The 17,619-nt window shown below is 38.1% G+C and overlaps 1 protein-coding gene across 3 annotated transcripts in view; it reads left to right on the top strand.

Annotated features, from left to right (window-relative positions):
• Positions 1 to 14,196, top strand: part of LOC308489656 (zinc finger protein 112-like) — a 37,204-nt gene extending 23,008 nt beyond the window's left edge. For all 3 annotated transcript variants that reach the window (XM_081031091.1, XM_081031093.1, XM_081031092.1), the window contains 2 exons: positions 775 to 870; positions 10,790 to 14,196. In XM_081031091.1, coding sequence (XP_080887217.1) covers positions 775 to 870; positions 10,790 to 13,263 — 2,570 coding nt within the window. In that variant the 3' untranslated portion in view covers positions 13,264 to 14,196. The remainder of the gene's footprint in view (positions 1 to 774; positions 871 to 10,789) is intronic.
• The last annotated feature ends 3,423 nt before the right edge of the window (positions 14,197 to 17,619 follow it).

Raw genomic sequence — 17,619 nt, 5'->3', positions numbered from 1 at the left:
CATCTCTGCTTATCTGTGTAAGAAGAAACAAAAAGGATTAAAAATCACCAAGTTAGTTTCTTATAGTAGATGAAGGTAACAGTGTGGAAGGAATGTGGGAGAGAGCCACACCTGTCTATACCTTTTTGTCTAGTTTGGACTTTTGAAAATATGTTATTAATAGTTCAGCATATTATAAAAATTAAATCAGAATGCAAAGTGATAATAATCTAAAAGAAAAATGAAACAAATGATCTCAGTTGTATTTGAAATCAGTACCATAACCACACTGAAGAGAGAAAAGAAAGAACACACGAAAGTAGCTCAGGAATATAATATATGACTATAGACCCTTAGTTTTAGGTACAGTGGGAAGGGAGGGGAGAATGAATTGCAATATCCTGAACACTTTCCAGTGGGTTCGTTTATTGTAGTGATATGTGGAAGAAGCAATTCTGAAACTATTTTAGATATATTACAGGTGCCAAGGCAATTCAGTGAAGAAGGGATAGTCTTTTCAGCAGATGGTGTGGAAACCTTTGGTGAACATCTGCATACATCTCTATGTGTGCGTCACACTCACAAAAAAGTTAACTCAAAATGGATAAGAGACCTAATATAAATCTAAAAGTATGCAACTTCTAGAAGGAAACATAGGAGAAAATCTTCACGAACTTGGGTTAGGCAAGAATTCTTAGATAGGACAACAAAAGCATGATTCAGAAAAGAAAAAAAGAATGATAAATTGGACTTACTCAAATATTTAAGACTTTTGCTCTCCTTGCCTTTATACAGGGAATCAGCCCTTCAAACCAGACCTTATATCCCAGCTGGAGAGAGAAGAAAAGCTTTTGATGACGGAGACAGAAACCCAGAGAGATGGGTGTTCAGGTGAGAACTGTCCAGCAAACCCACCAGCCACAGAGTCCCTCCTCAAACACCAGTCCGAACACGTCACTTCTCTGTTGACAATCTCCAGTGGCTTCCCATTTCACACAGAGTCAAATCTAAAGTACACAAAGTGGCCTGTTAGATCCTACAGTGTCCGTCCTTACACCCCCCCTCGCTTTCCATATTCCCCCCCTATTGTTTATGTTTGCTCACTTGCTCTGTCCCAGCCACACTGCCCCAGTGCTGCCCACCAGACCTGCAATCATGCTTCTGCTTCAGGTACCTTGACTTGCTTTTCTCTCTGCCTTGAACGAATGAATTGGTGAATAGATGCTTGGTCTTCACTGTCACCTGTCCTCCCTGACATAGCTAGTAGGCCTAGAATAAATCAGTGTCATCAGAGGACACTCCAGAATGTTGTTTGTCATCCGGTGCGTGCCTGTCCTCATTCTAATTGTTGAGGTGTCCTTGAGTAGTCATAGACCGGTCGCCATTATTTCTAAAAGATTGAGAATCGCTAATCAGCTAGAATAGGTATCAAAAATGATCAGTGCCAACATTATAATTGACCTTCTCCATGCAGCCATTTCAAGTGAGACACTTTTGCATTGCTGGTAATTTCCTATTTCATATGCCCAGCTCTTTATCCAGTCTGCCCTCTCCTCTCACCCTCCCATCCTCTGACACCTAAATAGTCTCTTGACCGAGCTACAGTTTCGAAGTCGAATCTTCAAGTGGACATTTATGTGAACCCAAACATTCTAGTAATGTTTCTTCAGTTCTCAAGACTCCAACATCAAAAGCCACTGTCACAACCTTAGGATGCTCCTGGTAGGAAAAAGACTCAATAGACTATTTCTAAACAAATTGCGTCACTTCTACAATTTTTTGTTGCCATCTCAGTTAAGGTTCAGGGTCAGACATGAAGCAGTGCACTCTCGAGAGCAGAGGTCAGCAAACTTTCTCTCTAAAGGTCCAAATAGTAAATATTTGAGGCTTTACCAGCCACAGAGGGTATCTGTCACATATTTTTCTTTGTTTTTCCTTACATCATTTAAAAAACTATCAAAAATTATTCTTAGCTCCTGGGCTATATAAAAACAGACCTAGGGACGTAGTGTGCCACGCCCGCCTGCCTGAAGGCATCTGTAGAAACATAATGTCACATTTTAAAATATCTTATTTAATTTTTTACATATACTAACATTTCTATAGCTTATAGTAATGCAGAAATTTGATAATATACATTCTTATTTTTAAGATACTAATTTTTCTCTTTCATGATACCTTGGAGAAGTCCATCCCCGTCTAAGATTGTAACTCTTTTATTTATTTTTTGTCATGGCTGCATAATAGTCCAATATGTGCCTCTAACATGCATCCTTCAGCCATTTTCCATTTGCAATTGATGAACATAAGCTTATTTCTTTTCCTTTTTTTAAAAAAACTAATACAGAAAGTACAGCGATAAAAACTTCAGTCCTAACATCCTGGGCTACTAATGATTTATTTCTATGGAATAAATTACCTGGTGAGTCAGAGATTCATAGGAAAAAACCATTCCTTGCTGAGCTTTATCTTTGGAGACCAAAAGAGACATAATTATCTCCCATTGGCTTTTCTGCAGCTTATGGAAGCCGACTTAGTTGACTTCGGGGGAAAAAAATTTTTTTTAAATGAGGATTCTTATAACTACTCTCTTGGCTGGTCCCCTATAGAAGAAACACCTCCGTTTCCATTCACACTAGGAAAGAAAAAGATGTCAACAAATAATAACTTCTAAACTATTTTTATTTCCTTGCAAAGTTTTCCTAGTTGCAGCCCATCTATCTCTTTGGGGGTCAGCATCCACATTAGCAGCCATTAAATTTTGTCTTCTACTTGGAAAGTGATGAGAAAAATAATTTTACTTATAATTAGATTCCCTAGGTTCCCTTTTCCTGTGTTAGGCAAGGAAGATTCAATGTGAAAGAAACATGAATTGTAAAGAGTAGCACTCTTTTTTTCAAGTGCTAATTTGTTTCTTATATTTTGAACCTTCAGTTCATGTAGGCATGAAACTAAGAGGTACAAACCTACCTATTGAAATGTTTCTAAGTTTCCACATTTGAACTTTGCATTTAAGCCTTGTAATTGTTTAATTATGAGTTTTATACTTTCCTTAACTATTTTTTAAAAATTTTTTATTGAGGAATATTGGGGAACAGTGTGTTTCTCCAGGGCCCATCAGCTCCAAGTTGTTGTCCTTCAATCTAGTTCTGGAGGGCGCAGCTCAGCTCCAAGTCCAGTTGCCGTTTTCAATCTTAGTTGCAGGGGGCACAGCCCACCATCCCATGAGGGAATTGAACCGGCAGCCTTGTTAAGAGCTCGCACTAACCAACTGAGCCATCTTGGCCACCCCTCTGGAAGCTCAGCAGCAGCTTGTTGTCTTTAATCTAGTTGTGGAGGGCGCAGCTCACTCTCTAACCAACTGAGCCACCTGGCCATCCTGATACTTCCCTTAACTATTTATACCAGTGGTTTTCATACTTTATGGCCATGACCCTCAGTATGTAATGGAACCCAGTACAGATCTATGTAAGGTACACATCTGCACATCTGAAACAAACATTTCATGCAGTGATAAGCCTCACATGCAGTGTACCTCTGATATTTTCTGTCCTTTTTAAAAAATTGTGTGTCACAATATACTATATTGATTTCAAGCTTCACTAATAGTTTCCTGTCATTCATGTTTCCATGCTGTTAGAGGCCACATGTTCCCAATTTCTATATCCAATAATATCCCATAATCTGTTTTCAAAAGTGCACCCTTCCCTGGCAGCCATTAAATTTTGTCTTCTACTTGGAAAGTGATGAGAAAAACAATTTTCCTTATAATAAAACGGATGATTTGTCATGCACATCTACATGAAGTCAACTTGTCAATCGGCATAAGCAAACAAAATCTGTTTTCGTGGCATTGCCTTGCTAGTTCTGTCAGAGGTGCAGTCAGCAGGTGATGGAGCCCCCTGCAGCTGTTGCTGAGATGAGGCATCATGGTCTCCAGGGGCCTGAAAGATGGTCCTTTACCAGCACTGCACCTGAACACTGCTTGTCAGTGCTGATGCAATCACAGACTCCCAATAGGGGTGGAAGAAGTTTCTGGTCCTTAGGGCCAGGCAGGCATCTCTACACTGGTGAAAACATCATTGGTCTACAGACCAAGGGCTTCTGGGCTTTTCTTTTTTCCCCGTAACAAACTGTTTCTGTTTTTATTTTCCAAGGGAATCTCTAATTATATCAAATCCATCCACTTCTTTAGCTAGGAGATCCTTACTTGTAGTAATCTCCAGCTTTCAAGTAATAATATACAAATTATTTTGGTCTTCTATTTCCCTTTGATGGTTCCAGCTAGATCTGAATTCATGAAATTTTTCAGGAAAGTATTTGGCAATTGTTATTTTCTCCATGGGAAGAGACTAGAAAGCAGTAACTCTCTGCCTCAATGAGCACACAATATGAGCTTTGGCAGTATGGCACACCAAATCCACAAAGAGGGGTGCTCCTTCTCACCAGAGATATACTTTCATGTTCTAGTTAGCAAATCCTTATGGCCAAACAGATCCCAATCCTCCCCAGTTTGTATTCCTATCTACTATCTAGGCTCTTAGAAAGTCTGGGGACAGAATGACAAACTCCAACACAGATTGCAAAGTCATCAGATCCAACAGGAGGCTTGTTGTAAGGTTTTTACATTTCTTAATGACTGGAGAGAAACATCCGCACGCTTATTACCAGGAGCAACTTGGGCATGAGTGTGTGCACTCACGTATACGTGCACACACACCTCCTAAAGTGGCACAGTTCATCTGACGCTAATGACTCTTCCAGTGTCCTGAGGGCCCCTGAGAGTGGTAGCACTATTTGGAAAACCCAGAAAAGGAATGTTCCCTCAATTAAGACCAAAGTATTTCCAGAACATATATTAAGCTCTTTCAGTATTGACGATTCCCTAGCTTCATAGCACTAATCTAGTTTTTTTAATGCCGTGAGTCTACTGGTGGGTTAGATTTCTCCAGCATTATCTTTAAACAGTCTTTCACAGATACTGTTTCTACTACTCTGGTCTCTTCCTCCATCCCAAGTTGAATGTCACTCCCCACAGTGAAAAGGAGGAGGAGCTGAGATAGATGTTTTTCAAGACAGTCCGTAAACATTTCTCCTCTCTAATTCTGCTTCCTTTAGGGTAAAATTATCTGGCACTAAACAAAAAAACTTCCCATTCCTATCAATAGGTCTCAGACAGCTGTTCTCAACTATTTCCTTTAATAATTTTAATTTCTTTATGGCTTAATTAGAATATCAAACATCACAGTGTTAATAGTTGCTGCAATTATAACTTAACTTTATATGTTAACCTTAACTACACAGTATGATAAAAAAATATGGTGAATGTTTAAATTTTTAAAAATGTGTTACAGTAAAAGACACCTTCCCATTAATCCCCCTCAAAATACTCCCCCCCTCTTTGAACACACTTATCCCAACATTTTTGCCACTTTCTGAAGCAGTTCTGGGAGTCCTCTTTCGCGAATGTCTTTACTTCATCCTCCATCATGACAACACTCTGCCACACATCGCTTCTGGTACAGCAATTTCTGTCAAATAAAAACATTATGTTGTGTCCTCACCTACCTTATTCACCGGATCTGGCACCATGCAACTTCTGGCTCTTCCCCAAAGTCAAAATGACCGTGAAAGGTAAATGTTTTGAATTGATTCAGGATAGCGAAGCAGCCATGACAGCGCAACTAAAGACACTCAGGAAGAGGACTTCCAGAACTGTTTCAGAAGGTGGCAAGATGAAATAAGGATGTTCGAAGCGAGGGGGGAGTATTTAAAAAGGAATTAATGGCAATGTGTCTTTTACTGTAATAATTTAATTTAAACATTCACCATATTTTTTTATCACGCCTCGTAAACCTTAAGTTTTAACACAAACTTCCATGGATATTTTGTGATGTTGATATCTTACATGTACAAATCAGATGTAGATCTAGCATTACAATTCCTTGCCAAAACTTCCTTTTCAATAGATTTAACTATATTTATATTAAATAACTGCAGACATAAAGAACACATGACTAAAATGTCATGTTGCTCATAAAAAATATAACAAATCTGTTTTTTAAATTACTTATATTTTTAATCACTTTTTTCTTATAATATTTAAATGACTTTTTAATCATTAATAGTGGTTCTGACATCTTATCTCAGAACCTATCTCAGGTGTGATAGGCTGGCCAATTTTATGTTGTAATACAAAGATTAGTCTTTGTTTTCTACATTTCACTCCGTCTGCCCCCACCCCACATAACCTTGTTCTTGTTTTTATAACATTATATATTTTTCCTGTGGACTGAGTTAAAACTAATTTTAAAATGATAGCTTTGTGACATGGAGTTAGATGTTGGAGCATTGTTAATGTAGATTATTTTGAAAGATAGAATTCTCTTTCTCAAGCTCACATGAAATTGTCACCAAGATAGACCACATTCTGGCCATAAGATACACCTTAACACATTTAAGAAAATAAAAATCATAAACATCTGCTCTTAGACCACAATGGAATTAAACTAGAAATCAATAGATTAAATAACCGGAAAAATCCCAAAATACTTGGAGATTAAACAGCATAATTCTAAATAACACATGGGTGAAAGAAGAAATCTCCAGAGAAATTAAAAAATAATTTCGGGGTGGCTGGTTAGCTCAGTTGGTTAGAGCATAGTGCTCATAACACCAAGGTTGCTGGTTCAATCCCCACATGGGCCACTGTGAGCTGTGCCCTCAACAACTAGATTGAAACAACTACTTGATTTGGAGCTGATGGGTCCTGGAAAAACACACTTAAAATAAATAAAAGTTTTTAAAATAATCATTTGAACAGGTGAAAATGAAAATACAACTTACCAAAATTTGTGGGATGCAGCAAAAGCAGTTCTTAGAGGAAAATTGATAGCATTCAATGCATATATTAGAAAAGAAGAAAGATCTAAAATCAGTCATCTAAGCTTCTTCCTTAGAAAACTAGAAAATGAATATCAAATTAAATCCAAAGTAAGGAGAAGAAAAGAATAAGAATTGGAGCAGAAATCAATGAAATTGAAAATAGGAAATCAATAGAGAAAATCAATGAAACCAAAAGGTGGTTCTTTGAAAAGATGAATAAAATTGATCAGCTTCTGCCAGGCGCGCGCACGAGAGAGAGAAAGAGAGAGAGAGAGAGAGAGAGAGAAAGAGAGAGAGAGAACAATAATGCGATAATGGACACAAATTAATAATATCAGAAATGAAAGAGTGGACACTACTACAGAACCTATGGGCATTAAAAGGATAATAAAGAAATACTATGAACAAACTCTGGCCACAAATTTGATAACCTAGATGAAATGGACCGATTCCATATAAAACACAGTTTGCCAAAAGTCACACAAGAAGAAATGGACAATGTAAATAGGCCTATATCTATTAAAGAAATTGAATCAATGATTTATAACCTTCCAAAACAGAAAGACAGAATGTATTCCATTGTGACAAAAAGAAGTAGAAACAGACTAACTATACTCTGGTAAAGAGAGGTAAGACTCAGGTATGGTTAAAAGAGTAAGAGAGTAGCCAACACAGCAGCTTAAGTATTAGTCTGTAATCAAAATGTTGTTACTGTATCTTCTACTGTCCAGAAAATGTTTTGGTTTCTCTTACTTTCTAAAAACATAGTAAGAACACAGGGTACTATTAGCCTGAGTTGCTTGAGTTGATATTCTTGATTATTGTTTATTAAAGGAGAAGAAAAAAAGGGAAAATATGATTTTTTTCTCTTAATTCATGATGGCTAACTATTAAATTTAAAGGAATGATTTGAGATTTATGATAACCATAAAATCTTTGTTACTGAATGAATTGATATAGGCTGCTGGAATGATTGACTTTTTCAAACGGTAAAGCAGGATTACTAAGAAGATAAAGTAAGTTCTCTTTATTTCAGGTGAGGTCTTTCAGTGCTTTTTTGCAGTGCATATTTTCTCCATCAAATAAGTTTATAAAGTTGACTTGACACAATTTATAAATTTGACTTGACACAATTTCTCATCAGCACTACCATTGATGTTAAAACAGAACTTAAATGTTGAGCTATGGAAAAGAAATGACAAGTGTTTCATTATACACCATTGACTAAAGGAAATTAGAGTTAATGTTTTTTAAATGTGTGATCTTTTCCATAAGAGGCTAAAACTAAGTGAAAGGACCTTTTTTCTTCTTCTATCCCTTTAATATTAAAACCACTGGTCAGAAAGAAACTTTAATCTCTTTTATATATTTAAGAGATTCTTATGTTATAAGTTTGGTACAAATTTGCGTTGAAACAATTGTTTTGTAAGAAATTGGGCTTGACCAGTAAGCTCCTTCCATGTTCTCAAGCCACCATATTAAACTGTATCTTTATGAGTGTTTTTGATGATACCAAAACAAAACTATAAGCATTATGATTAACTCTAGCTGAAAGCTCAAAACTTCTCACATATAAGCTATTTACTGTATCTGACATGCCTCCTATAGTATGTCCCTTTATTCCATCTTTAGGTGATAAACTGTTAATGTAATAACTGAAAGATTTGCTTTTGAGAAGCCAGAGACATCATTAAGCATTTGTTCAAGGTACTGAGATGAGTACTTGTGGATTTCCCTGCGGTCAGTGCACTGACCCACAGTGCAGTCTCACACAATCATCAGTGTGACTTTCTAGTTTTTACTTTTTTTTTCACAGTGAAAATTTTTTTCTATTTAGATTTAGCCCGCTGGATTCAGTTTAGATGATCCCAGTCTTGTTGGCAACATCCAAAGCATCATAGTCAGGAGCCAGTCAAACATATGCCTTCCTGTCTCCATCAGGCCCAATCAGGGTGCTGCCCTTGACCACGTCAGTGTTCTAGAGCTTCTTCACAGACTGTCTGATCTGGTGTTGGCTTTGACATCCACAATGAACACACGTGTATTGTTGTCTTCCGTCTTCTTCATGGCTGACTTGGTACAGTCATGTGCCGTGTGATGATGGCACAGTGGTCAAGCTTGTTTCTCCTGGGGGTGCTCTTCCAAGTGTATGGGGGCTGCCTGAGCCACAGTGTCTTGGCCCTTTGGAAGGTGGGTGACATGCAGATATCTTTTTTTTTTTTGTTTTGTTTTGTTTTGTGGCCATGGATGCCTTTCAGCACTGCTTTCTTTACCTTCGAAGCCTTTGCTTTGGCTTTGGCTTTGGGAGGGGAAGGGGCTTTCTTCTTTGCTTTCAGTGCCATGTTCGTGAAAAGAGTTTCTGAGACCCATTCCCATGGGCTTATAGAGCCAAGTCTCCTATTTTTTTTAACTTTTTTTTAAAGTTGGGGATAGGGTGGGACTACAGGTAAGATTTTGTACAAGAAAAAACACACCAATTTAAAGGTTATTTTAAAAATTAAAAAGATTCAATCCAAGAGATTTCTGGGGCCTTTGCTTTTGTCATCAGCAGGTGATAGATACCCTGAGTGTATCCCGACCTCTCACGCAGCCTTTGAACTTTGCAACAAAATTGCCATCACCAGTTCCTTTCCCATGAAAAATAACTTACATAAACATTCCTGTTTAGTTCTGTGAGTGAGAATGACTATGATCTATGCTTATTGAGCAACTACTATTCACTATGAGGGTTGTAGGCTGTGAGAGTAAGGCAGTGCACAAAACAAAGTGCTTGTCCTTATGGAGAGTGTGTTCCAATGTGGAGAGACAGACACACACAGACAAGGAAGAATTATTATGTTTGAAGATAATATGTTATGGAAAAAAATCCTCTGGTACTGCTTTCTTTTCTGGATGCTATAGAGAATTAATGTACTGTCAAGTGTTAGAAGAGCACACATTATTACTTCAACCCTGTTGAACCAGTTATCCTCAGGAAGGATGCTTCTTACCAGATTATGGAGATCTGCTGTCTGCTTATAATATGAGCTTTAATAACTAAATGGCAAGCCATTTCCACCCAAACGTGTGTCTTCAACTCTTCTGGTTCCTCAAATTCCATAAACATTAAAGTAATTTTTATGTAAAATAATTCAAGCCAAAGTCTGTGTTCATTGAGTTTTGTTTGTTTGATGAGTTGCCTCAAAGGACACCTACAGCTGCCGTGAAACTTGGCTCTGCTTCCCTCCCTCAGCCTCCATCTTTCTGATGTCTTTGGAATTGAGTTCTGTCACAGTGTTTCACATTCTGACCTGTACCATGGCCCTTGGTAATTGTGAAAAGAGTTAAAACTGATAATGGCTTCCAGTGACTTAGAAGAGCTTATTATTCTCATGAAGATAAATAGCTCATTAGAGATAGACCATATGACGCCTCAAGCATCAATTAAAAGTCTATGTTTACCTTCGTCTGCCCAGCATTTAACACACAGTCTCTTTACAAACAAAAACATTACCATGCCCATGTGCCAGAGAAAAAAGAAAAAGTTATCAGAACAAAAAGCATTTGTTCACTTGAAAATATATTCTTTCCAATTTGAGAGTGTCCCCTTCTATTTTCTCTTTGGGATCTCCAGGCAACTCACCATCAACCCATGATAATATGTGTGTGGTTTTACTAGGCTGTGTGAATAGGACCACCATGTTTGCGGTCTACATTTTTACAAAGCCCTGATTTTGAAGCATATAGATAACCTCAATTCTATGGATTCCACTTATATTCCTGATGTAGCGAAAGAAGAGCTATTTCTAAGTATTCTTAGAGGTAGTAACATGAATTTTCCTTTAGTTCATTGACGTTTCATGTCACGACCTAAGTGCAACATCTTGAAATCTCTAAATAAAAGCATTCACTTGTGCACATGTCTAAATTATCTCTATCCTTATAGGAACCAAGAATCAGCATAATATGGAGAGGACTCAAGAAGTGGGATTGAGCTACCTTTTCCCCAAAGAGCTTTCCTCCTGGCAGACCTGTCAACAAGGCACGTTAACCAGGTGTCAAGATTCCATGAAAAATTTTCAAGGGGATACTATTTCTAAGTTGCAAAAACAAGGTGATTCCCCATGCCAGGTTTGGACAGGAATACCAATTCAGATTTCTGAGGATGGGAACTATATATTGACTCACGTAAGGGATGGTTCCAATTACACAAAAAATCAAGCATTTTCACCTTGGCGAGCCCAGAATTCTTGGAGGAAAATGTATCTGATAGAGTCACATAATCATCAGTGTAGATGTCAGCAAATTTCCATGAAAAATAATTTCTCTAAGTGTGACAGCGTCAGTTGGAGCTCACATCACAATCATAATCTGGGAGTACACAAAACAGAAAAAAACTACAGCTGCCATGACTGTGGAGAAGACATCATAAGGATTTCATTGCTTAACGAAGACTTCATGCAAAGAGGGCAAAAGCCCTACCCCTGTAATGAGTTCAGAAAAGCCTTCAGTGATGACTTTAGCTCTGAAGTTTATCAGCAGTTACATTTAGAAGCGGAGCCCCATACATACAGTCCACGTGGAAAGGACTGTAGTTACAGTTCAGTTCCTATTCATCAAAGTGTTCATGGAGGAGATGATTGTGTTTTGGAGAGTTCACATCTGCAGTCTCATCAGAGAGTACGTACAGAGGAGGAGCCGTGTAAATGTGAGCATGGTGAGAACTTTCATCAGTGCTCCTCTCTCCACACTTACAAACTTATTCACACAGGAGAGATGCCCTATAGATGCAGCATATATGAGAGAGCCTTAGATCTTAATAGAATTTTCAGGGTTTGTCCTGGGGAGGAACCCCATGAATATGAGAATAGGAATGTCTTTAACCCGAGTTCTTGTCTTCAAGTCCATCAGAAAATCCACACAAAAGAGAAACTATACACAGATGTGGAGTGTGAGAAGGGTTTCATTTGCAGCTCAACTCTTAACGTTCAGCATAGAGTTCACATGGGAGAGATTCCCTATAATACTGAGGACGGTGGTAATGGCTTCAATCTGGCCTCACACTTTCAGAACCTTCCGATAGTCCACACTAGGGAACAATCATATAAACATGTATGTGGTGACAGCTTCAACCAAAATTCATATCTTCAAGGCCATCAGAAAATTCGCATGGGAGAGAAACCTTATAAGGAGTGTGGGAATGGCTTCAATTGGAGTTCAAAACTTAAAGATCATCAGAGAGTCCACACTGAAGAGAAGCGGTACAAATGCAATGCTTGTGGTAAAGGCTTCAGTCATAGATCAGTTCTTAATGTCCATCAGAGAGTGCACACAGGAGAGAAGCCTTACAAATGTGAGGAGTGTGATAAAGGATTCAGTCGGAGTTCATACCTTCAAGCCCACCAGAGAGTACACACTGGAGAAAAACCATACAAATGTGAGGAGTGTGGGAAGGGATTCAGTCGCAATTCATACCTCCAGGGCCATCAGAGAGTTCACACTGGAGAGAAACCATACAAGTGTGAGGAGTGTGGGAAGGGCTTCAGTCGGAGTTCACACCTTCAAGGCCATCAGAGAGTCCACACTGGAGAAAAACCATTCAAATGTGAAGAGTGTGGGAAGGGATTCAGTTGGAGCTTTAATCTTCAAATTCATCAGAGGGTTCACACAGGAGAGAAACCCTATAAATGTGGAGAATGTGGGAAGGGCTTCAGTAAGGCATCAACTCTTCTGGCCCATCAGAGAGTCCACACGGGAGAGAAGCCATACCAATGTGATGAATGCGGTAAGAGCTTCAGTCAGAGATCATACCTTCAAAGCCATCAGAGTGTCCACACTGGAGAGAGACCATACATATGTGAGATATGTGGGAAGGGCTTCAGTCAGAGAGCATATCTTCAAGGTCATCAGAGGGTCCACACTAGAGTGAAACCATATCAATGTGAGATGTGTGGGAAGGGCTTTAGTCAGAGTTCACGCCTTGAAGCACATCGGAGGGTCCACACAGGAGGGAAACCGTACAAATGTGAGGTGTGCACAAAAGGCTTCAGTGAGAGTTCACGCCTTCAAGCACATCAGCGGGTCCACACAGAAGGGAGGCCCTATAAATGCGAACAATGTGGTAAGGGCTTCAGTGGGTTTTCAAGTCTCCAGGCCCATCACAGAGTCCATACTGGGGAAAAACCATATAAATGTGAGGTTTGTGGAAAGGGCTTCAGTCAAAGATCAAACCTTCAGGCTCATCAGAGAGTCCACACAGGAGAGAAACCGTACAAATGTGATGCATGTGGTAAGGGTTTCCGTTGGAGCTCAGGTCTTCTGATTCATCAAAGAGTTCACAGTGGTGATAAATTCTATAAAAATGAGTATGGTAAGGACTATCTTTCATCAGAGAATCCATACAGAAATGAAGTTCGGTAATATAGTGTTCTCTTTTGTTTTTGTTTTGTTTTGAAGTCCTCAAATGGGAGCTGAAGTTTTCCATTCACTAGAATTCTTACAGTAGAAAAAGAATTTCTTCTATGAAAATGTAACATTTCTACCCAACCTCAACATTACAGTAGTCAGGAGACCACACAGCAGAGACATCTTAACGAGAGGCATTCCATAAGGGATTTTTGTCAGAACTGTAACGTCAGTCATTGCACATGACTTTAACTAGTTGGACTAAGGCTTATGAAAAATAAAGAGTATGGTCAGAAATTTAACAAAAGTACAGTGGTGGGCATGCCTAAATACATGTCCTCTAGAATGTAAGCTTAATGAGAGAAGGAGCTTCATTCATTGCTAAGTTTATAAATCTATGACATTGCATAACTCACTGTAGGTGCTCAGTACTTTTTGCTAAGTGACTGTAAGTGTGTAAAGGTATCATGTTTGAAATTTGTGTTGAGCTCACCCCCCCCCAAAAAAAACCCATTAAAAATATATTTGGAAGAGGAATCCTGCAAGTAACCTTTACTATAATCACTTCAAATAGATAAATATTTGAAATATAGAACATCAAGCAATATTGCAATCTGAAATAACATGAATTTGGTTGTAACCTTGTTGGGATTGGTTTCTATCCTTTATCTCATCTTAAGCAGGGATGAACTGAATTTCTTACTATTTGGTCTCTTTCTATATACCGTTTAAGTTTGTGTGTGTGTGTGTGTGTGTGTGTGTGTGCACTTGAAATGACAGTGCAAACTGATAAGCAATGTTTCTGGTTAACCTTTGCAAAAATGGAACACTGCATTTTACATAGTTGAATTTTTACTCCTGCCCTGTGTGTTAAGGCAGAGTTTTACTGTAATATTAGGAAAGTGTCAGAAATGGTTACTAATGAAAAATACTTTCTTAATAAATGTCAAAATTAAAATACTTTGTTTTTTAGTCTCTCTGTTTCCATCAAAGTCCTTTTACTATGACTGATTTCTAAGAGTTATAACCTTTGTCCACTTCAAACCTCCTTAGGCAGGACCTATGACGAGTTTGGAGGACTTTAATTTTGGCAAGTTCTCCTTCCCCATACTTCTCCCACTCACATGGGGAAAGGAAAAATCGTGAATTTTTCTAAATATTTTATGAAACATTGATTATGAGGATTGGATTGCCTTTTACTTGGTAGTCTCTATCTTCAAGAACAATGTATTATTTTGGTGGGTGTAAAAAAATACAAGCTTGTTAGAGAAGAGTGATACAATTTATGTCAAAATGTAGAATGTGCATACCCACCTGGAAATCATAGAGTAATAATTTATGATAAACCAGAAAGGATGTGTACAATGAAGGTAATTTTTTAAACTAGAAGTAAATAGGACTTTGGGGAAATTTCTCTGTTTCTATAATATGGAACTCCAGAAAGTATGGAAAAGGATCACGCATAGTGTTTAGTGAAAACGTGGATTGTACCGTCATAGTACCCAGTGAATTTAAGTCTGTATACCTACATGTTCAAATACATGCTTAACAGATTATGTATGGAAGATTACTCACCATCATGTATACAGTGGTTTTCTCTGGCAAGCAGATTTTTGGCTTAGTCTTCTTTGTACTTCATTTTAAAAATTGACAGTTAACATTGACCTATTTTACCAAAGTAATAAACTACTGAGATGTTATGCGTTGTAGTTAGGAACTCATGCTGTGATTGCTCAATTTCATTAGATGACATTATGGCCAAAATTAATAAATAAATCCCTGAAGTTAATTTTCAAAATTCTCCAGAGTTTTGACACAGATAAATTAGGTGTCAGCAACTTTATCTTTCTGTGAAATTTCTTTAGGTCTCAAAGTCTGTGCAGCCTAGAATGTCCTAGTGCAATTCAGTAGTATTATAAATTGGTGCATCATAGTCTTTCTGTCAGATTTCCCCCATTGGATGAGTGGGGAGACCAAGGCCCTGGCTTGACCTGGCTTCCAAGGTGCTAGTCCGGGTTGCACAGTATCATCAGAAATCCAGGGCTTCTGTTGCATTTCTTTGCTACCATCATTTCCAAGGGAAAATCATGAGAGCTCGTGGTGGTGTTATCAGTTAGGATGCTTTTAATTGTACCAGAAAAATGTAACTTAGAGTTGCTTAAACCAAAAATATTTCTCAGTTCATATAAATGAAAAGATACAGGCAGAGTAAGACTTGGGTCTGGGTCGGTCAAGGGGGCTTTCTATTACTTTAATTCTCTCTGTCCTTTTGTGTGAACTCTTCAGATTGTTGACAAGATGGCAGTTTCACCTGCTTTTTTGTTCACAGCTGGGGGAAGAGCGCTGCCATCTCATTTTTAGTGTTATGTAGTCCTAGCTCCCCAAAATACATAAGATGTCTGACCTCTCCAATCCCCACTCAAAACTGAGACTAAACCAAGACAATAAATACCAACGCTGGTTCCCTTAAATAAGCTAGCTTGCTCCTGGTGACGGGCAATAGCAGTTTACATTGGGAAAATAGGAAGAAAATGGACACAGAATCCTGTGGCACAGGTGCCAAAATCTGGGTTGGAGTAAGAACACTGAGAAAAATCCTCCAGCATTCTAGCCCTCATGCTAAGCACCTAGGTAATATTAGAAAATTTTGAAGTATACTGAAGATAAGTGTTGAAACAACAGAATCCAATTTCAAGCTATTCCTGACCAGGTGAATTCAACACCCCACACTAAATTCCTAACAGAACAGATGTGCCATTCCAGGCAAAACAAAACAAAATAAAAACAAACAAACAAACAAAAAAGCTATTCAGTCTCTGCTCTTTGATACATGTTATCTGGCATTCAATCAAAAATTACAAGATAAAACAACTCTCTGCAAAGAGACAGCAGATTAATCAATAAAACCACATTAGTGATGAACATATCTTGGAAATAGCAAACACAGAATTTTATATGACTGACTGATGTGTTAAATGGTCTAAGGAAAAGGCTGGCAATATAAATGAATAGATGGGGGAATTTCAGTGGAAATTAATAAAGAATCAAATGGGAAATGCTAAAAGAAAAAATTTATCCCAAAGGATGCTTTTGAAAGACTCATGAGTAGGCTCAAGACAGCTGAGAAAAGTGTCAGAGAACTAGAATATAGGTCAATCAAAATTATCCAAACTAAAACACAAAAAGTGTGAAGAAAATGAGAGTATCCAAGAACTGTAGGGAAACTTTTTATGGTCTAATATATGCATAATTGGAAACCTAGGGGAACAGGAGAGAGAGAATAAGAAGAAAACTAATTGAGATAATGACTGAGAATTTCCCCAAAATAATAAAGGACTTCACCCAGATCCAAGAACCTCAGAATACCCAAACAGGATTTAAAAATACCCTAGACACATTATTGCAAACAACTGAAAATAAGCAATGCAGAGGAAATACTGATGGCAGACAAGAGGAAAAGGACACAGTGCATACAAGGAACAGAGGTGAGAAAAAGAACAAACTTCTAATACAAACACTATGCAAGCCAGAAGACAATTGAGTGACATCTTTAACATTCTGAAACAAAATACTGTTAATCAAAAATTCCAAGCCCAGTGGAAAAAATCTTTCATAAAAGAATGGAAAATAGGGCCGTTCTGGTGGCTCAGGTGGTGGAAGTGCCGTGCTCCTAATGCCAAGGTCGCCGGTTCGATTCCCACATGGGCCAGTGAGTTGCGCCCTCTACAACTAAGATTGTGAACAACAGCTTTCCCTGGAGCTGGGCTGCGGGGAGCAGCCGGCGGTTGTCTGACAACCGGCGACCGAACTCCAGCATGGGCCAGGGAGCTGTGTCCTACGCAACAAGACAGAAACAACGGCTGGAACTGGAGTGTTGGGGGAGGAGAATGCAAAATAAAGACATTTTCAGATGAACAAATGCTAATAGAATTCATACCAGCAAATCTGCACTACAAGAAATATTAAAGGATTATTTCTACAGGCAGGAAGAAGATCGTACCAGAAATAGACTTAGATCTACCAAAAGAAATAAGGAACTTTGGAAATGGTTAAAATGGAGGAAAATATAAAATATTTTTTAACTTGTAATCACTTGAAAATGTAATTTACTAAACCATAAATAGGAGCAAAGTTTTGTGAATTTGTAGCATATATAAAAGTAAAATGCAACAATACTACAAAACAGGGCAGAGAGAAATTGGATGTATGCTGTCGTACAGTACATGAATTAGCATAATATTATTAGGAGATAGACTGAAAAATTATGCATGCATATTATAAGCCCTAGAGCAACCATTAAAAAAAATTAAAGTGGAATCACACACACAAAAATAATCCAAAAGCTGACAGGAAAATTGAGTTAATAACAAA

This window comes from Rhinolophus hipposideros (assembly GCF_964194185.1).
Source record: "Rhinolophus hipposideros genome assembly, chromosome: 21".
Taxonomy (NCBI): domain Eukaryota; kingdom Metazoa; phylum Chordata; class Mammalia; order Chiroptera; family Rhinolophidae; genus Rhinolophus; species Rhinolophus hipposideros.
The sequence above is the reverse complement of the archived record's forward strand: the minus strand, read 5'-3'. Positions and strand labels throughout refer to the sequence as shown.